Raw genomic sequence first — 21,248 nt, 5'->3', positions numbered from 1 at the left:
AATGAAATCAAAATGTGATAAAAATTGATTCAGTCATAAAAACTTACAAAAATACAAAAATATAAATACAAAATGTCATGTGCAATAAGCTTTTTACTTCAGCATGCACAATCCCTGTGTACAGACTTGATTAAGTGAACAATAATTAAAGTATTAGTTGTTACACATGCTCTAACTGTTTTTGTAAGTATCACAGGTCAGAGTGAAGAATAAGCAGATGATACAGAGACAGTGAGGGCACTAAATAGCTATATCTTTAGTAGGTAGGACTCGGCGCTTCTCTCCTCCCTGTGCAGCACTGCGTTGTGATCCACGATGCTGTCATGGTTGTTGCAACTTCTCTTGTTTAATGTCACCATTCCAGTGTTTTGCTGTATTGGTAAGATAGTGAAGATTGATGATGATGATGAATATTACACTTTTGCGTAGTTTGATATGATTTCAAAAAAATGGAGAGATTGCATGACCCCCTCCAGCCCTCCTAGCCTCATTCTACAAAAACACACACAGGCAGCTGTGACATTTACCCTCAGCAGGTGCCTTGAATCTTTGGTAACATCTGAAGCACAGGACCAGGAAAAGGGCCTCAGCACACTGGAATGTCATGTATATCAGGGGGAAGAGAAACATGGCTCCAATGACCTCTATGGGAAAGGCCACCTTTATGATGGCAAAGCACAGTTGGATGTTTTGACACCCTGTCTCCATGGAGATGGTCCTGCTGCATCTAAAAACAGGTGAGTCATCTGTCATTGTCACATCATATTGATATAACATTGTTTGAATTTGATACTGAAATCATATTGCAATAACGTTGTGAAATGTTGAAATAAAGTCAGTGTTTGGTGTAACAGGTTTGTTCTAACTGACTAGTCAATTAATTAAAAATCCAGGTTAAAATATTACCATGATATGGTTGTGGAGGAAGTATTAAAATCCATTATTTCAATGAAATTCACTACATTGCAGTATAAGAATACTCAAGAGGAAAAAGTCCCACATTGAAATATATCACATCAAAAATATAAAGTATTGAACAAAAACCCAAAAAGCAAAATTTTGCTCCTTAGCTGAACTGTTAAATCACATCCACACTAAGACTATACCCTGTGAAGAGGGGTGACTAGCAGATACTGTGTCATTTTGTAGAGTCACAAGCCAAAGAGGTTGGGAATCAGAGATGTTCACAGTTCTCTCAAAAAGCAAAAAGAGAAGAGTGGGACTTATTCGCAGCTGCAAAAATGTAAAATAATTGTGGATGGTGGTGAGACCATTTAAAACAGAAACAAACAATTAGTCTATGGAAAAAACATATTTTTTTCAATTTGTTGCCGACTGTTTGTCTGTGCATGTATGGCATCTTTTCCTGTTAGTCCAAAACAGTAAAGTACATTGATTTTACTGCAAAAATTAGTACAGAATATAGTGCTCTGACTCACTGTATACATACAATATGTAGTAATCAGGACACAGATACACAAATGAGCTACTGTGTTGAGTGGCTTTTTAACAGACTCAAAGATAGGCATATCTAGTGTGTGTTCACTTACTGAGCATTGAGTCTGCATAAGACAGACATGCCATATCCCAGCATAAAGCCAATCAGTGGCATCAGTGCAGCCGTCCCCACAATGTCTGGTTTGAGGGCCATCCATAGAACGTCTTTGGTGGCAATGACAGATAGGATAGAGAGTATGATGCAGGAGGTTGTCAGGATGCTGAGACCAACCTGTTGAGAAAGAAAGTTTGAGTGAAAGCATGTTACTTTGGCTCCATTAAATATTAAGTGAATCTGAATAAGAAAACATGAGGTTCTCAAACAACATCTAAAAGCATCAAGGCCTGTTCTGAGTTAGAATAATAAGACTACGGCTTCCTGTTGCACATACCTTCCTGTTTATTTTCCCCAGAATTACACCCGCACCATGTGTTCTGGGAAACACAACATTGTGCTCACTATTTTTTCTCTGAAGACAGTTTCATGTGTCACAGTAGGAAAAGTACCACAGTATATAATAATGTCAATGATGGCATTCCTTTTAGCTGCGTTAGTTTCAGGTTCCTGGTAGTGAATCAAATGATCTGTTGGCTGTGTTAATGTAAAGCAGATGTCAGGAGTCTCACTTTTTTGACCACTGGCGTGTAGCTTGGCTTGTAGTGGTTAATGGCAATGCCAATGGCACAAGGCACCAGAGTGAGAGCGAGAGCCATGGTGATGCCAGCGTATGGGACAGCTTTTTCCAGGCCGGTGAAGCCTTGGCAGTAGATGAAGAGCAGCAATGGCATCAGAGCCAGGGCTGCGAAGCTGGAACATGTGGTCATTACGATGCTGGGAGGGTATCAGAGAGATAAAGAAACATTAGACTGACGTGTCAATAGTCCAAAATGGTACATGCAAAACGAGGATCTTGTTTTGTACATCACTGTTTATTTACAGAAAAGTAGATGACAGCAAATTGTGCTGACACAGCTTAAGTAGTAAATTATTGCAGCCATTTGTAATTTTCCAACAAGACAGGAAGCAATACATCAATAAAGGTTTGTAGGGTTAACTTCAGGCACACTCCCACAGAGCCAAGGATATTAAAATGCCTTTACTTAGTTAGGGCATGTCAGAGTAAAAATCCAGAACGAAGATCCCAAATAAGGGAGTAAAACGCCGACCAGTTTTGACACCTACAGGGTCTTCCTCAAGGCGTGGTTGGAAAAGGAAGTGAAAAACCAAACAGACCGGTTTTTGACAGAAACGTTGATGACAGTATATTGTGCCGACACAGCTTAAGTAGTAAATTATTGGTAAATTGGTTAATTATTGGCATTAACTGATCTGGTTGGCTTTTCATTTCCTTCTCCAACCACACCTTGAGGAAGACCCTTTAGGGATCGAAACTGGTCGACGTTTTACTCCCCTATTTGGGATCTTTATTCACGATTTTTACTCAGATATGCCCTAACTAAATAAATGCATTTTAATCATATCCTTGGCTCTGTGCGAGTGTGCCTGAAGTTAACTCTACAGCTTCACTGTGTCTTAACTTCAACTTCAAGAGCACCTTGCATTCACCTGGAGACTCACTATGACATGACCGAAAGCACCTCGTATTTTTCTTTGCATTTCCATCAATAAGGGTTTTTTACCTGAGGTTCATGTCACCATCAATGGCCAGGGAAAAAATGTTTGATAGGCTTCCCCCTGGACAGCAGCCACATATGAGCACAGTCGCAGCCTTGATGGAATCCATCTGCAGGGTTTTGGCTAGACAGAAAGCAGTGAGGGGCATGATGCCATACTGGGCCAGCATTGCAATGGCGACTCCTTTTGGCTGGAACAAATGGGCCCTAATTTTGGAAATCTCCATCGTACAGCCGAGGGATATCATGGTGATGGAGAGGGTGACGATGGTGAGGATGTTGATGACGTGGTTTAGGGGGGAGGGGGCGTTCAGCTCACCCAAGCTTCCATTGCGAGAAGCATTTCCCTCGCTGTAGATGTATGCGATTTCCCTGTAGATTTCTGTCACGTTCATTGTGGCACTCGTCCCAACAGAAGTGTGATTACAGTTTTGTGGCTTTCACCTGTCACACAGAACAAATTAATAAATATGGAATTCAAATCTTAGATTAAATATTTCAGATCTTTTTTCTTTTTCTTTTTTTTTATTTCACAAATCTTATCCTAAACTGCACAGAACTTTTGCCTCCTACAGGCAAAGTAAGCAGCAACTGCTGCAATTTTAGCGTTTGCACCACATGCAGGCAAAAAAAAATGTTATAGCTCCCCTATGTGTGTTTTTGACATTTTTGAACCACCTGTTAGCTGGAATACAAAAAAAAAAGAACAAGTAATAAAAGTTAATAAAGTATACAATGATCAGCACTCTGCATTTTCTTCAGAGTCACACAGTGTTTGTCGAAATATTAAGTCATGTGCACCCAGTCATTAAATTGCTCAAGTGAATCATGTGCTCAAGTAACTTAATTTTGGGTCAGTCATTGAGAATTGATCCAGTAAACTCTGTGGTTTGGAAGCCATTTGTGATGTAATATGTGACTTAACAAGTTTGTGTTTTGACATTTTGTATCCACTTAAACAACATTTGTACATTAATCAATTCTGGAGTGAGGAAAAAATGAATTAGTGTGAAAGTCATGTTATTTTGTGTATTTTCAACAAAATAATTGAACTTTTTTGTGGAAAAAAAAAACAGATCAGGCAAAATTATTTAAGTGCTTAAGTGCTTTTATATTAAAGAGCGGAGATAGACTGAGGCTGTAAAACATCTACAATTTGTTCTAAGGTTAAAAAACAACCAGTCAATGAAATCAAATAGGACATATGTGATAATGAACAAAATTAATGGATAGCGATGGCATTCTTTGGTTGTTTTATTAGGATCAACAAATCTCCTGAAGAGACCATATGCCTCCATGCCTAAACTAATAAACATACATAAAAGAGGCATACTCTTGCTCTACGTTACAAATCTCTCTATTACAAATTGCTTTCTTTGAATAGGCGAGAAGAGTAATTACATTGCACATGTTCCTTGTAACAAAGGAATTTATCACACAATGCCACAGCATGGCTCTTCTATGTGTTTTAATCGTTTTTTGGATTGAAAAGGAATTCTACAGCACAGAATGATGAGTTTTAATTATCTGATCATTTCTAATGATGACATAAGGACAAAGTAGTGCCAGTCTTACCCTTGAAAAACAAAGATATTTTAATAATAGGCTAAGTAACAATGTTCTTACCTTCATTTCAGGCCAGATCCAGCAGCTTCAACCTGTGCTCCCTCACACACTTGCATACATCTCTCCTCACATTTTTATATCTAACTCCTTTTTCTCTGTTTCGAGTTGCAGCCCTCCCCTTTGTGTCACATGGACTCATGATAGACTGGTAGCTGTCATCACCTAGGGACTTAAAACACATCCCATTGAACTCTCTTTCTAACTGCTTTTCGTTTTTATATGTTACGCAGACTTCCTGCGAATCCACATTTGAACCCTGTTACTGGAAGTCTCTCTCTGTCTTACTGTGAGTTACTCGTATAACTCCACTATTTCTGGGCACTGGGGAAAAAGCTTGATAATGGTGAAAGAATGTAACTGTTTGTGTACCCATCCCATTTGGCCTCACTTGCAATTGTGAACAGACTGACAATTAATATTATGCAACCGGGCTGATGAATGAGTTTGCCTGGCAGAGTTACCATCTTTTCAAATTGAAGGGGCCCTCTGCTATTGTGAGACTGGGGTACTTTGTACACCAAGACTTTATTTACAACTCACAATACAAATCAAACAAGGCTCAAATGTTGTTGCCCTAATCTCTTCTGGTATGGGAGAGATTGGGTCAAAGTTAAAGGGGCCACGTCAGTAAATCTGTATGCATGTGCATGTTCTGACATTCAGTGGAACCTCTTGAGCCTGAGCTATGTAAACTTGGTCCTTCTAAATACAACTAAAAACTAAACTGAGATTGAAACTTACATAACAACAGACAATACAACAAAACAGATGTGTGGGAGAGTAAGGGCTTAAGAACCTTTGCGAAAGAGCAGTAAAATTCAAACCATAAACACAAAAGGAGTATGAGAAGAGGGCAGGCGGATATAAAGACAGGAGACACTTTGGTCTATAATCGTGAACCCAAACAGGGGCAGATTATATCGCAAACTTGAACTTGTTTAATAACTTAACCCCTATTCTAAATTAATAACCAGAAGAAAGAGAAGTGGGGAAAAAATGCAAGGCACTGAGGGCAAGCAATTAATTTATAAAGTAAGATATGTGTATTTAGAAACACATTTCCTACCATTTAAATATGAGCTGACGTTACTTGCAGTAAGAGAAGCAGAAAAAAGTGAGAATGATGAAGTTATTAGGTCTGTATTGCATTACCCAACGATCACCAACAATTTAGATAAGAATTAAACAAGACAAAGTCCTGAAATACATTTTTGTAGTGCTGCAGTAGGTTTATAAGCAGTGATAGCTTGCTGCAGAAGCTATTTAAAGGTCCTATAGAGGCAAGTGTGCAGCCATGGATGGTGAGTGGGGGAGGGCAGCCGAAGTGAGCTAGGCCACCATCTGGCCTCATAATCATATGCAGGAAGAAGAGCCTAGTTATTGTGACACACTGCCCTGCTGACAATGCAGTGGAACAACAGACTTTAGCATGCACCTTGGTGCTTAACATCACAGAATCATATTTGCATGAAAGGAATGTTCATAGAAAACATGTTGCATCAAATATGATTGTATATGTTTAGAGCACCATTGTTTGTTCATGCCAATGTAATTAAATTGTTTTTTTTTTTAACTAATATATATTCTAAAAACTGCATAAAAAATGAACATCGTGATCCACTGGATAAAAACAGTGACGGTCCTGAGGCTGCTGTGTTTGCAACTTGGAGGAGATAACGGTACATTGTGGTGGGCGCGTCCAGATCCGTGGGCTTGTGGGAAATGTAGTTCAAGTTCCAGACACTGCAACAGTGCCATCCGGGCTGCGTGATGGCGAATGACTTCATTACCCACAATGCCGTGCTTCATCGCGCTTGCGCCGTGTATGTTTTCCCGTCCATGTGTAGGCGAATCACGTGTAGGGAGACCGTTGATCGTCATGTCTCTGCTGTAGCAGAGCTCCGTGCTATATGTTATTATTTGCCTCCAGTTGTCGCTGCACTTTGTTTTGACAGCTGCTTGTTTTCTTTTGCCATACTCCATTTTTTTTTTACCGAAGAATGAGCGAAAACGATGACATCGAAGTCGACAGCGATGTATGTGGTTTAGTTTCCTTAAGAAGTAGCTAGCCAGTTTGTTAGCCAACTTTAACATTCCTGTCAACCTACGCTATCTATCTAAGCTAGCTAACGAGCTAGCTGGGGGTTCTCGGCCAACACTACATTTTAAGACAAACAGGGTTAGAAAAAAGTGTTTTACGGAGAGCTGGCCGGCTGGGTTGTACGTGAAAGTCGACCTGGTGAATAAGTTGTGTCGTTTGGTTGCGTTAAAGTTGTTCGACATTGAGCGTTCATGTGAGTCAGCTCAGCATAAGACAACACCAACTTGTTTAATACATTGATAGTACTCCTTCTGGTCGTCCATGTTGCTGCAGTCAGTTGGAGTCAAGCACACTTGTTAATAAAGCGCTGTGTTGAAGCTGAAGCTGCGGACATATGAAAACCATGTTGCGACAGTCATAAACAGCCGTTAAACTGTTGCTGCAGGCAAGGTCAGCTCAACTGAGAGGTGAACGACGAGGTGGCTGTTTCAACAGTGTTCTCCCTTGCAGAAATTAAAGTCACTATTTGGGTTTAATAAGGTTTTCTTCGCTGTCCTTGTGATACTTTTACTATAATGCAGCTCTTATCTCTTTTTTTTTTTTTACTGATAAGGGGGTAATCCCTTCACGTCAGCCTAGCTATATTTAGCAGACTTGTTGGGTAGCTAGCAGGTTAAATGTCATATTGGCTCCATATTTATTTTAATCTTCAGTTTTATGGACCAAATTTTAACCAGGATATAATTTCATTTTACCCACAATGCTAATGTAGCAAACCAGGACTGAAAATGCATTAGGTACTCGGTGTTCTTCTTCCAACGTCGGCTCGTGTTGCCAAACCTCCCTCCACATTAGCTCTGCACTGTTGTGCAGCTGCTTGTAACGCCAACAGGACACCAGAGAGGCTGTGTTCATGTTGTTTTGTTTTTTCGATTATGGATCTGTCAGGTTCGTCTGTTATTTTCCTGTAGCTCTCTGGATCTTTTTAAATACGTTTAATGGCCCATGAATATACTGTGTTGTTTTAATGCAGCATGCATGTGAAATCATGTCAGGTCCTTGACCTCATTACATATTTCACAGAGCCGTAGATTGATAAAGCTGGGCTCTCCAGCTTTGGATGCAACCAGTATACATATATTGTTAGGCCTTTTAATCCTGCATTGATGTATACATCTAATGTATAGGGTTATTATTATTATTATATTTTTTTATGTTGATTTGATATACTTTTAATAATTGTTATATATTTTGATAACATCCACATTTCCTTCCAGGATAACATATACCAATATCTAAATTCAATATGTGTCTAGCAACTACAACTATAGCAGTTCTTAAACTACACTACATTTGACCTGGCAAATTGTTTTAATGAGTGTATGATAACTGTAAGATGTTTATTTGCTCCATTCAGCCATGTAAGGCCTACGGTCTGGAAAGTCATCCAGTGTGACTGAAATTTTCAACCCATACCACACAAATATGTGTCTGTCTGTAATCTTTCATTTAAAGAAATATGTCTGTTTATTGATCATGCAATTTGCATGGGATATTGAGGGATATTATGTTTTCAATCATGGTGCCAATTTTTATGTTGCCATACCTTATACCTTATACATACCTTATACTGAATGAAACTCTTGTACCAAAGAGACACACATTTTTGTTGCTAGCTACTGAACCTAATATAAAATTTTCCGTCATCAGTTGGTTCTGTTCAGTCTGTTCAAAACAATAGAGAGAGGATGGACATTGAGTTGTTTTTGGGCTCCTGTGAAGGACAATGATTGGACAGTGTGTTGAGACTGTCAGGATATACTGGTCCAACCCTTGAAGCAACAGAAAGCAAACAACAGATATTCAGTTGAGACTCTGTAAACAGATATCACATCCATGTAAACCTTATATATACACCACAGGTTCCTGCTGTATGTTGTCAGGAAAATGAGATTTCCATATGTGCACACAAGCTCACTGTGAAAGAAAAGGCCACTACTTATTTGCTATTTAAAGCTACAGCATTTGCATATTGCAGCTTCAGATGACCTGCTGTTTTCTTCTCATGTGTTAAAAGAAGAACGTGGATTTAAAGTAACAAACTTTTTTGTGACTTCATTGGTTTTATCTTCTGTGTTTCTGCATAAGTGGCCTGTGTTTTACGAATTGCCAGTATAAACTGTGTGTTCCCTCACAGGCAGACAAGCGAGCACATCACAATGCGCTGGAGCGCAAACGCAGGGACCACATTAAAGACAGCTTCCACAGTTTACGAGATTCTGTGCCTTCATTACAAGGGGAGAAGGTGAGAGGAAAATATATACAATTTCTACATTTCACAACTGTACCAGAAAAGAAAAGAAATCATTCTTAAACACTACATCATGTTAAGATTCAAGGGGATAATGTTAGCAGCCTAAGTGCTCAGCAGCCTTTTTCACATAAAGTGCCAGTTTTAAAATTTCTCATCAGTCAGAGTACCATGTTAACACATACAAAAAAAAAACCAACATAGATTAACCGCTCCTAAATTTAATCATCCCATCCATTCATCCATCCTCTTGCCAGCTAACTGTTCACATAGGGCAGAAAGCCTGAATGAAACACCTGTATGTCTTCAGGAAAGCAAACAGATGCCACACAGTCAGCAAAAACCCTCTGCCCTTATTTCCTTTTCTGAAGTTCCGTGACATGTCTAGGGGTTGTATTAACTTGTGCAAATGCAAAGCACCTTGGTAATTCATGAGAACTGTATGTCTACCTGAAGATGGTCAGCAAAAGCAGTATAAGGTGCAGGCAACAGCGGCATTTGTCTGAGGCACATGATAAAAAGGTGAAAATGCAGGTTCTGTCATATTGTGTCGTGCTTTCTGACTGTTTTCACAGCTTGCAAACTTCATCAATAGTGTAGGCTGCATTTCCAAGTCCAAAATATTCAGTCGGTTTATCAGAGATTATTACAGTTTGGACTCATTGTTGATTTGTCCCATGTTATCTGGGAATTGCTATAAACTCTATATAACTGCAGCCTGCACCCTTTTTTACACTTATTTTACAAACGTTTTTACTATTATACAAACAATTATCACTAAAAATGTATCAAATGGAGCATTTTGCTGTTGTAGTGGTTCAAGTGGAGCTAGTTTTAACTACTTCATATACAGTCAGGAAGTTTAGTTCAGTGGTTCCCAAGGGACAACCCCTAGGGTTGTGCCCCTCCAAATGTTCACAAGATAAATCTGCTGGGTTGTGAGATGATTAGTACGAGACTCTGCTCCACAAACATGTACTATTTTCTTTTCATTTTCTCTGATCTTTACCATTTTAATGAAATGTTGGATAATTTGGTGGAACTGCTTGTCTTAAGCTTGTGACAATGGGCCCCAAGTAGACACACAGCTTTTTTGTAATCGGCCACAAGCCAGAGAACACTGCTTTTATCTTTAATAATGTGTTGTGTTTTATCAGCTTATCATATGTTTATTTGTAAAAACTTAATATGAAAAGTACAGTTTTTACAGTTTTACAGTACAGTATTTCTAAAATACTGAAGTACAAGCACCTCTAAATTGTACTTAAGTAGTGTGCTTGAGTAAATGTTACTTTCCACCACTGAACGAGACTAAAAAGTAACATAAGTGTATAAGATTGAGGTACTGTTGGTTAGGTAAGAGAATAACATGTTGTGCCTGAACAAATATTCACTACAGCGTTGCCCCATGGCTCTCTGAAATTTCTGCTGACAGAACTCTGTTAAACAGGCTTCCCGAGCACAGATTCTAGACAAAGCCACTGAGTATATCCAGTTCATGAGGCGGAAAAACCACACCCACCAGCAAGACATTGATGACCTAAAGAAGCAGAATGCACTGCTGGAACAGCAGGGTAAGTGGAGGAATGTTTTTGTTTTTGATGTCTCTTCACAACAAAGTGTGATGTGGTCATTCTGTTACAAGTGATTAGTGTGGTATTTACCACTGTATTATTTGGCTTGCTGTCTGTGTTGACTTCTTGCAGTTCGCGCACTGGAGAAAGCCAAGGGGAACACTCAGCTCCAGACAAACTACTCTTCTGACAGCAGCTTGTACACAAACCGTAAAGGGAGCGCGGTGTCTGCCTTTGACGGCGGCTCCGACTCCAGCTCTGAATCAGAGCCAGACGAGCCGCCCAACAGAAAGAAGCTGCGTGCGGAACCCAGCTAGGCTTGTGCCGCCCCCGGCTCTCCAAACAGACTCTCTTTACCCACCAGCCCCGACTCCTCTTACTTGTCCGCGCTCAGTCCTGCCTTCTTACGCCAGTCCAGGAGACGAGGTGGAGACTGTGTGAGAGAGGTGCTATTATGTATAAAACGCTTCTACCTTTCTTTTTCCACTTGGCAAGCATCCTGTCACTCCTCTTTTGGCCCAGCAACAACTTTTAAGACCCACAAAGTGAGGCAGCTCTGCAGTTTTGAAGGACTGATATTTTTTGAACCTCATGATAACCATTCATAATCAAATGTGGAGAAGACAAGGTATGAAGCTTTAGTAAAGCTACAAAAAAAATAACCTTTTTTTTTCTTTTGGTTGTTTTGACCAACCTCTGCAATCTGGTGGAGGAGTTGTCAAACTTTACGACCTTTGAGAAAATGGTAATTAGGGTAGTTTACCTTTTTAATATTCATACTTTTCCAGAAAAAGAATGTGAAGTTGCTTTTGAAAAAAATGTATGTTATGCAAGATGCAACCCTCCTTCTTCAGTGTAGGTGGCTGAAGTTTTTGTCTTTGAAAATGTTTGTGTAATCAAATGAATCCTTCTATTTATAGTGATGCACCAAAATTGATTTCTTACCCTTATATATTCTTATGTCTGATCTCCCTTATGTTTGGCTTGAGATTTTCCACAGAACACAGGAGGATGAACAAGTTGACCTGTTGTTTTAGAGGATTTTTCACAGGTTCAACTATTTATTTCCCTCTATTTTTATTATTATTAAATGAAATGTGGGTATAAAAAAATCCCCTAATGGATACTGAATGTTACACAATGCAGTTAAAGGGCAGTGATCTTTATTTTTGTTAATGGAAGTCCATGTCAGTGTGTAGTATATAACACTGTATACTCTTAAATGGTGTCAGCTCTGCAAAAGAAAAGCCTTCCCTTGAAATATTTGCCTGTGCTGGGAACGTTTATCTTTCTTTTTTTCCTTCTTGCAGAGGTAAATTAGTGTGTACGTAATCGATATTTGTTTGTTCCATTCCATGGAAATTACAGGTATGTTGTACATACTGCCAACGGTTGTCTTGCAAGTTAAGGCATACCTTTATTATGAGACTATAAATAAAACTATTTTATCCTTTTGGGATGTATTTGTGATCCAGTGTGTTTTTATGCTTCTATGCCGGCGACAGTCTTGGTTAGAAGATTTTGGGCTGTTGATTTCTCTGTCCTATTCTTTTGGACGCAATATCTCAGGAATGCCAACTTAACCTCAAGGATGAACTGATAATATTTTGATGGTCAAAGGTTAAGCTCACTGTGATTTGAGAATTCATACACTAATTATGACACAATTTAACACAAATGTCTAATAGGATAAAATGATGAAGTGATGACATCTTATATCCAAACAGTCAAAGGTCAACTTCACTGTGACATCATCATGCTCTGCAAAAATATTATTCAATGCTATAACTCAGGAACAGAAGAGGAGATTGTGACGGCAACTTGAGTGGTTGGATTTGGTGAAGGCGGTATTTCTAGTTTTATAAGATCTTGTGATGCTTTTGTACATTAGGCTTCCTAACTGACTTATTGGGTATTAAACTGTGCTCTGTATGTGTGTGTTGGATTTGAGGGAAACAGCTGAGTGATGGAATCAACTCACCTCCAATCCCAGTTAATGAATTCTAATATGTATAATAAAATGTAAGAAATTGCGAGTGGAATTAAAGCAATTAGAGGGAAAATGTATTGAAAGACGGGAGGATATTAAGCCCTTAAATGTTTGTAGATCACATTATATTTGAATTGTGGTTTGAGTGGTATGAATACCTGGCCACAGCCTTACCTGTACTATCTGTTTAAATATTGGTAGTCAAGTGTGATGTGTCCTGAGATCCTGAATGACACTCCCACTAAAGCAGGCAGCCTCTTCAAGGATGCAGGTTGTATGCGGTCTCCAAGAGCCGTAGGAAATTGTACAAGGAAACGTAAAACACGACTGAAATCATCAAGTTGACATAGTGAGATGATTATAAAGCAGGCGAAGTGTAAGCCATGACAAAACAAAAGACAAACGTGATGAGTTTGTGACATTAGATGGACTAGATGTAAATAGGCTAATCACAGACGTAAATGTTTTTACATTCTTTTTAAATCCTGTAGTGAAATGCTTAATTCTGCCGATGAACCATAAAAATAAACCACTAAAGTTTTTTATAAAAAAAAAGCTATGTAAACAGTTTACTTGTGTAAAAACCTAAACCTTGCTGTACGTTAATACATCCATGGTTCAGACTGATTTTACGACCTCCGAGCTTAGATGTAGGCGTTTCCGAGGGGGCCTGAAGGCAGCACACGGCGACACATTGAATGAGAGCACCAGCCAAGAGTTTCATGGAACAGTCATGCTTTCTCTAATGTTTTAGTTTTCAGTCATGGCTAAACAGTACGACATTTTGTTCAGGCTGCTCATGCTCGGGGACTCGGGAGTTGGAAAGACTTGCATGTTGCGCAGGTTCACGGAAAGCGAATTTGATCCGTCACATATTTCCACCATCGGTAAGCCATCCAACAAGTTTCCTTCTTTCTCATCATATGTGTCAGCCACAGGTTGAACAAGATAAACATCAGTGAACACGTTTTACAGAGTGAATGTCGAGGCTGTGACTGTTTTTCAATTTAATTTTCAGAGGAATATACTGTAAGTTTCCCTTTTGTAACAAGGCCTGCTTAGCTGGTAGGATTAGTAAAAACTGCCTCGGGTCACAACAGCCCTGAAGAAAATATCAACACTCAGAAAGCTAGAATGCTCATGTTGTTCAAAACATGCCACACTACATTTTGCTAATTTTCTAATAGAGATTTGATCCTGACCACAAACACAATGGAAAGGAAGGTCGACAGGAAAAAACATAATTATTTCTGCCTTCAGGGTGTTTGATTTTTTTTTTTTTTAATCTTGTATTTTTATTCACAGAAAGTAACTCTTGATTATTGCTTCATATCACAGCTGCCTATTTTCCTGGTTGTTAGAGACTAATTACTTTGATGAAAGCAGTGGGGCTGTTTTACACAAAAGAGTAAATTATGTTCACATCAACAAAAAAAAATGGTCAGCACATGCTTCAGTGATAGGATATATACTGTACTTTGTTGTGACTGTAACAGAAATGGCTGTAATGCAGAGTGGAGTCTACTTCAGGGTAAAAAGGTTGGTTGTCAGCTTGCAGGGTGGGAAGGCTTTGCATGGGATTAAACCCAGTTATTTGAGAAAGTGCATAGTACATGAAATCTCCTTGCTTTTAGAGCCCAGATATTGTGATTATCTATAAACTTCATTCAGCTTCTGTCATCCCTTTCACAAGCCTCTGCGTCCCCCATGTCTCACAAGTACAGTGTCTTCCTGGGACCTGTAGGACCAATAAGGTGCTGGCATGGAGGCTGAGCAGTCAGAGCTGGTGACTGTACAGCTCTGCATATATTACATGGCACATTTTAATGGTGACAAGGTATTTAAAAAGGCTTTGTGTCTCATAAGAATCGTGGCAAATAAGTTATCCTGTACATTAGAAAGACTCAGTCGCTTTTGTATTAAAGGGAAAATACACCAAAATGTGGTCATTTCTGGAGCTGTGTAAAACTCTGAACATCAGACACAGACTACAGTGATTACGTTATCTGCTGACAATCCATGAGCAGCTTTACAGACACTGAATAAAAAAATATACAGTGAAAGCAGGATTCTATAGTGCTCTGTATAGTAGGTGCTTTTTTCTGATTTACTAGAAGCCCTACATTCAAATGAAACATCTCAAAATAAAATTCTGCTTGTCAGTGGACCAACTCACCTAACCAACATAGAGTTGATACTTGATAGCGGAACTGGCGACAGCACAGTGTATAAGATGGGATAAGATGAAGTTGATTGATCCCACGCAGGGATTATGAAATGTCAGAGCAGCAAAAGTAATAATAAGTAAAGGAAGAGGTATGTAGTATAATGTATTATAGCATGGTGTAACAGAGATTCACAGGCCTTCTCTGTGCTCGCTGTCACTCTATCAGAGCCGTGGTTAATGTTATTAGTTACACCAGTGATTTTTCCTATTATGACAAGTTAAAAATGTCTGCTGTGAAAAACACTCGTAAATCAACCATTTAATCAGTTTATTTTCAAGCAGAAACGACAAACATTATGTTACAGCTTCTCAATTTCCCTGCTCTTTTTTTTTTTTTTTGGTTCATGTGATGATGAAATGAAAATCTCTGGGTTTTTGACTGTTGGTCAGACAAATCAAGCAAATTGAAGCCTTGAGTGTTATGAAATTGGGATTGTCATTCTTCACAATTTCCTGTTCTTTTTTGTTTTTTATACCACATGCTTAATTTAAAAATTTGAAAAATAATCAGCAGATGAATTGTTCTTGAAAGTAATAAACTGCATAACCTTAAAAATACTACAACATATACTTAAAGCATCCAACATATACAGCATATAGCATGAAGAATAAATATATTGTCTATTGCCCATGCTTTAATAAGAAGTGACTGTGACATTCCTTAGCTCTCTTGTCCTGTCACCCAGCAGATACCACACTACTGTAGTTGACATGAGTTGCACCCCCCTTGTTTAGACACAGTGATTTAAAAGTTGACACTGAGAGTGACTGCGATCCTATTCATTAGAGAAAAATAGTGTCTTTGAGCAACACTCATTAAGCGCTCACAAACACACAGCAGCCCATATAAAACACTACAAAGCAGGATTTCTTTTTCACCATTCTGTCTCAGTTGCTGAAGTAAAGCCAGGTTGACCTTGTGTTCTCTGTTTGCAGGAGTTGATTTTAAAATGAAAACACTAGAAATAGATGGAGTCAAGGTGCGAGTACAGATATGGTACGTTAAATGTCTTTTTTTTTTTTAATTATTTCCATTTGCAGTATGCGGACATGCACATTATGTGGTTTATTTATGTATGTTTGTCTTCTGTGCAGGGACACGGCTGGTCAGGAGCGTTATCAGACCATAACCAAACAGTACTACAGGCGGGCGCAGGTGATATAAACAATCAATTGGAGTCAAGTTACCCTTATGGGCCACTGTAGCATTCACTCTGTAATCCCTTTTACTTGTCCAGGGTATCATCTTTGTGTACGACATCACAAACGAGCCGTCCTTTCAGCACATAGCGAAGTGGGCCAGTGATGTGGATGAAGTAAGGCAATAATCTCTCTCATTTCACTCCCCTTGCACTCGCTGCCCTTCACGGCGACCAAGTATTTGTATTGCTGCCTCCTGAGGTGTCGGTGCTCGCTGCACATCCAGTGGCTTACTATGAGTGACAAGATGATGAAGTCCCTTATCCCCATTCTGTCTGTCTTGTCTTTGTTGTTGTTGTTGTTGTTGTTTTGCAGTATGCCCCAGACAAGGTGCAGAGGATCTTGGTAGGAAACAAGTCTGATGAGGAGCTCAGGAGGCAGGTGACGAATGAGCAAGGAAGCAAGGTTTGATGGAGCCTTATTTTGTGTTTTTTTTTTTTTTTTTTTAGTTTTCTGAGTGTAGTCAAAAAATTAGTTACTATTATTAAAATGTTCTCATTGTTGGTAGTGATTCTCTGTGAGCACAGTGTTCAAATGGGAGCAAATGATCACCAGCCAGTGTCCTAAACCATCTGAAAACTGACTACAACTATACAACGTCTTTGTTGTATGTGTTTCTAACCGTATCCAACTGAACCTTTCAGCTAGCAGAAACCTATGAGATGGAGTTCTTTGAAACCAGTGCTTCCACCAGCAGTAACATCAGCGAGGTAGGACACATAGTGTATCTCCCCAGGAATCTGCTCTGTCACATCAGGAATGTGCTCAGATATTATGGGGGAGCTCCCCCTTGACTTTCGTTTTTGCATTCGTCTATGTATTTATTGTTTTTCTTCCTCCTTCTTCGAGTCATTCACTCGTATGACAGAACTGGTGCTGCAGGCTCACAAGAGAGACGTGGACAGCTTGTTGGGATCCCTGGATGATTATCTAGAAAAGGCCGATTTGGAGGAAGAGAAGGGGAGTCAAGATACCGACGACAACGCTCAGAGGAGTTGTGCCTGTTAGCAGAACGTGCCATGGCTGACACATTAAAAGACATCTGCTCTCCACTGTGACTTGACTCAGCCCTCCTCTGCCGTCTTCATAGGTACTTGGACCTGCTGGACAGGCGCTTTGCTGGTGTCACTATTTGTCAGTGAAGTTACATGGTGGTAAATGCAGTTGGCAGCAGCTACCAGCAGAGGGCCAACTTTGTTGCATGATCACTGAACCCTGTTGCCAGTGAAGAGTCTATAGTTCATGAAGGGTAGCTGTGTTCATTTTGCGTCCGACAAATCTATCAATACAAATGCTCTCTTCATTTAGTTTTACACTAAACATGTACTACATCAGTTCACTGTATTCCAGCGCTTTTGCTTTCTTGTTTCTTTTTGATTTGATTTGCAGGCTGCATATCCGCAAATTGACTGATAACATGTGATTTCATATCAAAGAAATGTGTTTATTAGGGTAAGTATCGATGCTACAACAATTTAGATGGAGGAAAGACATGAATTATTTACACATTTGAAACTCAAACCAAGCCGACATGGATTCATTTACACGATGGCCTTATTTCCTCAAGGGAGACATTGTTGTGCCATGTTCAGTGACCTGAAATTTACCATTCTGAATGTATATTTGTGGTTAGTTTTATGAATGTGACTGACATTGCCTGCTGTAAGTTGTGCATTGAAGCATTGTCACTGCTGGTTAATTTAATGTTTTCAGGGTCTTCTGAGGTGCCACAGCCACAATAATTTTAATATAATGTTTGATACTCGAGAATGATGGGGAAAAAAATGTAATGCACAGTGTTATCTGGGTCAATAAATTGAAATTTCATATTTAAATCTAATTAATCGGGTATCTGAGCCTTGCTGAGTCACTAAATTTGGACTGAGAGTGGAGTTAGGTCCACAGAGAGTTCAAACAGTAGATTCATTCATTTTTCATCACATGCTGTGAAAGACAGGTGATCACATGTTAAATTTTTGATGACTGAGAAAACTGATACATGTCATAAAGACACCATAAAAGAATATGCTGTTTCCTGCTCAACACTTAGATTTGACTACATATAGTCAAATACATGCCTGTAATATTATAAAAGGTAAAAAAAAAAATCCAGTTAACAAAAGCACATTATGTTGGGATTCAAACACATGAATACTGATCCTATTCTGAGTAGGATAACACACGTCTTACTGTTAATCATTCAAAAAAACTGCTTCATGTTCTTGTGTGGTTTTACAATCACTTATATCAATTTATCTGAAACTTGTAAATAGTGTTGTGTGTCAGGTGTAGATCAGTATCCTGCAGAGCTATATGACACCCATGAAAGCAGCTTTCTGCCCTAAGTGAGTCAGCTGACCAAGCCGTTGGGTGCTGTCACACGCTGAGTTCCCGTCTGGCTCCAGTGTGGAAACACAGGAGTTAAGATGACGTTCATCGCCAAGACGTTCTACGACTTGAAGGCCACCACGCTGGAGGGAGACCCGGTGGACTTTAACGTCTACAGGGGACGGGTGGTCCTCATAGAGAACGTGGCCTCGCTCTGAGGCACCACCACCCGGGACTTCAGCGAGCTCAACCTGCTTCAAAGCAAGTACCCTCATCGGCTGGTGGTCCTGGGCTTTCCCTGTAACCAGTTTGGATATCAGGTCAGTTGAACAGCATTATTGCCTAATGAAGTTCAGTGGTACCCTGCAATATCTGGTCTTGATATAAGTCAGAAATCTCATAAAATTGCTCGATGTGTAGATGATGTTTCATTATTCATGTTAAACCCTGCTGTATCAGTTCACCACTGCATACAAAACTGTACCTAGTTTAGAGATTTCTTTGGATATAAATTCAGTCTTCTAAATGTAAAGCTAAGTCTGGGTAATTTCCATGCGGTGCCCTGCTTTGCTGTCGCATATTCACTGCACCTGAATTTGAGCAGAGTTTAAAAACCTATTGAAAACCGTTATTTGAACAGGATCTTGAGTGTTGGTACCCCATATCCTGGCTAGGCTGGATTTCACCAAAATTAGAGACAAACTTTATGTCTTAAAAAATTACATTGTTGCTGTTCAGTATAGAAATAGCTGGACTAAATACCATCATTGTCATTCTGAAAGTTAATATCTATGTTTTGCAGGAGAACTGCTCCAATGGCGAGATCCTTAGTTCACTGCAGCATGTGCGTCCAGGCGGTGGCTTTCAGCCCAACTTCACCATCTTTGAGAAGTGTAACGTCAACGGAACAAACACACATCCAGTCTTTGCCTATCTGAAAGACAAGCTCCCCTATCCCGATGACGACCCCAACTCCCTCATGCAGGACCCCAAGTTTCTGGTTTGGAGTCCCATCTGCAGGACGGACGTGTCTTGGAACTTTGAGAAATTCGTCATTGGGCCAGAGGGAGAGCCCTTTAAAAGATACAGCAAAAAGTTCCCCACCATTGACATCGAGCCTGACATTCAAAGACTGTTAAGATTAACCAAGACCTAGGAATAGCCTCCACCTCTTAATGATTACCCATCCATTAAAGTCATGATATGCTGTCCTCCATACTTTTAAGCCTTATTAAATGAGGGTAATATTCTGAAAAGTTAAGGGAATATTATCTGAGGCCTTATAAGTGCTTAACAGTAGTGGATGAATAAGTTCAATATATTTTTTAAGTTTGCGGAAACCTATTGTAGTGGAAAGAAAGCTGGGATTTTACTGCATAGTACCAGGTTTAAACAAATGTGGATCTACATTTAAAAAAAAAAAAATCACTTTTGAAGAGCAGAGTATTTCCTTTTGCGTGTGCTTTTGTTTCTTGCCCTGTGCTGGCCTGGCCAGCAGATGGTGCTACTGATTTGATCATACAAACACACAACTTCTCTCATACCTTTATGAATTAACATTCACCACACATGCATTCACAAAATGTTTGCACTGGAATAAAACATTAAAAACAAATTTCTCTATCACCAGTGTATCTTTTTTTTTTTTTTTTGACTCTACAAACTGAAGGGCGTCTGCCATAAAGATGTGCACCTCTGATGCAGGTTGACAAAAACAGATGTTGTCATGTCTGAAACAGCTCTGTGTAGGCATAGTAATGAGGCTTGAAATAGAGTAGAAGGATCTCCAGTTATGATGCATGTTGTCACTGCACACTTAGACTAAGACAACTCACAGGCCATTCCTCTGCATTATGCATCCTCCAGCCTGCTGATTCATTCTTTATTTGCTGAGATCTCCTTTCTCCACTAATTCACTAAATCTACCATTCTTAGTAGGATCTGCTGATACCAGTAGCCTGTACAGCTATGGGAATGCTTTAGTACCACAGTGAAACCTGAAGATGAGTCCTAAATCATGCATTTAGGAAAGCATCGCCCTTGCTGCTGTGTAATGAGCGCATATCCAGCCTTAGTTCTCTGTGCACACTATGCATTGTTTGCAAGATCTGCAGATTAGCAGTGGATTTTATGCACATCCGCTCACATCCACATCAGCCGATGATGTCAGAGCCACAGGCTACACAGGCCAGACACTGCCCTAATGTCTTTGGCAGATAGCTCCGGGGACATTTGTGACAGCAGTGAAACTCAGTCACCTGATACAGGATGGGTTTTCATTCCACTTACAGTGGCTGTGGTGTTTGTAGCCTGGCTCGTTATGTTTGCATATCAAATTTAAATGTTTGTGGTGTCATGAGACATGAGGACATTTGATTAATATGCTTTCCACTGGCCAACTGGTCAGGGCTTGACTGCAGGCTGCTAATACAGCCTACACAAGGAGTAAATATTAGAGGAGGAATACCAGGGGGCTCTCCTCTCTCTGCACTGCTCCCCCACACACATACATACAGCTTGCAGAAAAACACCACCAAAGATTGTTTATGTTTGAGATGAGCCACTATATTCAATTCTTGAAAATAATTAAGAATATAACATAAAACTACCTCACCACATCTGAATCTGTGTTGAATGTTACACACTGTAACTTCAACTCTGGACAAATTTGGTACAAATTACCATTTTGGTACAGGCCCTGCATGTGACTGCAGCAATATTAGATAAACTATAGAAATAAGTACAATATTTTCAAAATAACCATTGTACAGCATTGTAAAAGTTAATTTTCCTTTAAACACATAAGAACTACTCAACTT

The 21,248-nt window shown here is 39.5% G+C and overlaps 4 protein-coding genes across 5 annotated transcripts; 3 read left to right on the top strand and 1 right to left on the bottom strand.

Annotated features, from left to right (window-relative positions):
* Positions 1 to 73: 73 nt before the first annotated feature.
* LOC130180337 (hepatic sodium/bile acid cotransporter-like) lies at positions 74 to 5,031 on the bottom strand. The gene is made up of 6 exons (XM_056393835.1): positions 4,759 to 5,031; positions 3,139 to 3,576; positions 2,125 to 2,329; positions 1,551 to 1,729; positions 528 to 727; positions 74 to 371 (listed from the first exon to the last, which is right to left on the bottom strand). Exons 2-6 carry the CDS (start codon positions 3,525 to 3,527, stop codon positions 322 to 324), a joined length of 1,023 nt encoding a protein of 340 aa, XP_056249810.1. The 5' UTR covers positions 3,528 to 3,576; positions 4,759 to 5,031; the 3' UTR covers positions 74 to 321.
* Positions 5,032 to 6,603: 1,572 nt separating this feature from the next.
* On the top strand, positions 6,604 to 12,147 carry LOC130180544 (protein max-like). Of its 2 annotated transcripts, none has more exons than XM_056394117.1 (4): positions 6,604 to 6,794; positions 8,997 to 9,104; positions 10,561 to 10,684; positions 10,817 to 12,147. In XM_056394117.1, the coding sequence occupies exons 1-4, from the start codon at positions 6,759 to 6,761 to the stop codon at positions 10,999 to 11,001; spliced, it is 453 nt and encodes a 150-aa protein (XP_056250092.1). In that variant the 5' UTR covers positions 6,604 to 6,758; the 3' UTR covers positions 11,002 to 12,147. The 2 variants fall into 2 exon arrangements, with proteins under 2 accessions (XP_056250092.1, XP_056250091.1); XM_056394116.1 differs by having other exon boundaries at positions 10,546 to 10,684.
* Positions 12,148 to 13,351: 1,204 nt separating this feature from the next.
* On the top strand, positions 13,352 to 17,928 carry LOC130179643 (ras-related protein Rab-15-like). The gene is made up of 7 exons (XM_056392594.1): positions 13,352 to 13,561; positions 15,838 to 15,898; positions 15,997 to 16,057; positions 16,140 to 16,217; positions 16,417 to 16,506; positions 16,746 to 16,811; positions 16,951 to 17,928. The coding sequence occupies exons 1-7, from the start codon at positions 13,438 to 13,440 to the stop codon at positions 17,107 to 17,109; spliced, it is 639 nt and encodes a 212-aa protein (XP_056248569.1). The 5' UTR covers positions 13,352 to 13,437; the 3' UTR covers positions 17,110 to 17,928.
* A 199-nt stretch (positions 17,929 to 18,127) lies between these two features.
* gpx2 (glutathione peroxidase 2) lies at positions 18,128 to 20,144 on the top strand. Its single transcript, XM_056392595.1, has 2 exons — positions 18,128 to 18,749; positions 19,232 to 20,144. Exons 1-2 carry the CDS (start codon positions 18,528 to 18,530, stop codon positions 19,583 to 19,585), a joined length of 576 nt encoding a protein of 191 aa, XP_056248570.1. The 5' UTR covers positions 18,128 to 18,527; the 3' UTR covers positions 19,586 to 20,144.
* Positions 20,145 to 21,248: the final 1,104 nt, after the last annotated feature.

The sequence above is a fragment of the Seriola aureovittata genome, chromosome 13 (genome assembly GCF_021018895.1).
Source record: "Seriola aureovittata isolate HTS-2021-v1 ecotype China chromosome 13, ASM2101889v1, whole genome shotgun sequence".
NCBI lineage: Eukaryota > Metazoa > Chordata > Actinopteri > Carangiformes > Carangidae > Seriola > Seriola aureovittata.
This window is presented reverse-complemented; position numbering and strand designations above follow the sequence as displayed.

Coding starts and splice junctions, on each gene's coding strand:
- LOC130180337 (XM_056393835.1), bottom strand. CDS start 3,527: ATGAACGTGACAGAAATCTACAGGGAAATCGCATACATCTACAGCGAG. Junction 2,330..3,138: donor GATGGTGACATGAACCTCAG/GTAAAAAACCCT, acceptor ATACCCTCCCAG/CATCGTAATGACCACATGTT. Junction 1,730..2,124: donor ACACGCCAGTGGTCAAAAAA/GTGAGACTCCTG, acceptor CTTTCTCAACAG/GTTGGTCTCAGCATCCTGAC.
- LOC130179643 (XM_056392594.1), top strand. CDS start 13,438: ATGGCTAAACAGTACGACATTTTGTTCAGGCTGCTCATGCTCGGGGAC. Junction 13,562..15,837: donor GTCACATATTTCCACCATCG/GTAAGCCATCCA, acceptor CTCTGTTTGCAG/GAGTTGATTTTAAAATGAAA. Junction 16,218..16,416: donor GGGCCAGTGATGTGGATGAA/GTAAGGCAATAA, acceptor GTTGTTTTGCAG/TATGCCCCAGACAAGGTGCA.
- LOC130180544 (XM_056394116.1), top strand. CDS start 6,759: ATGAGCGAAAACGATGACATCGAAGTCGACAGCGAT. Junction 6,795..8,996: donor ACATCGAAGTCGACAGCGAT/GTATGTGGTTTA, acceptor GTTCCCTCACAG/GCAGACAAGCGAGCACATCA. Junction 10,685..10,816: donor TGCACTGCTGGAACAGCAGG/GTAAGTGGAGGA, acceptor GACTTCTTGCAG/TTCGCGCACTGGAGAAAGCC.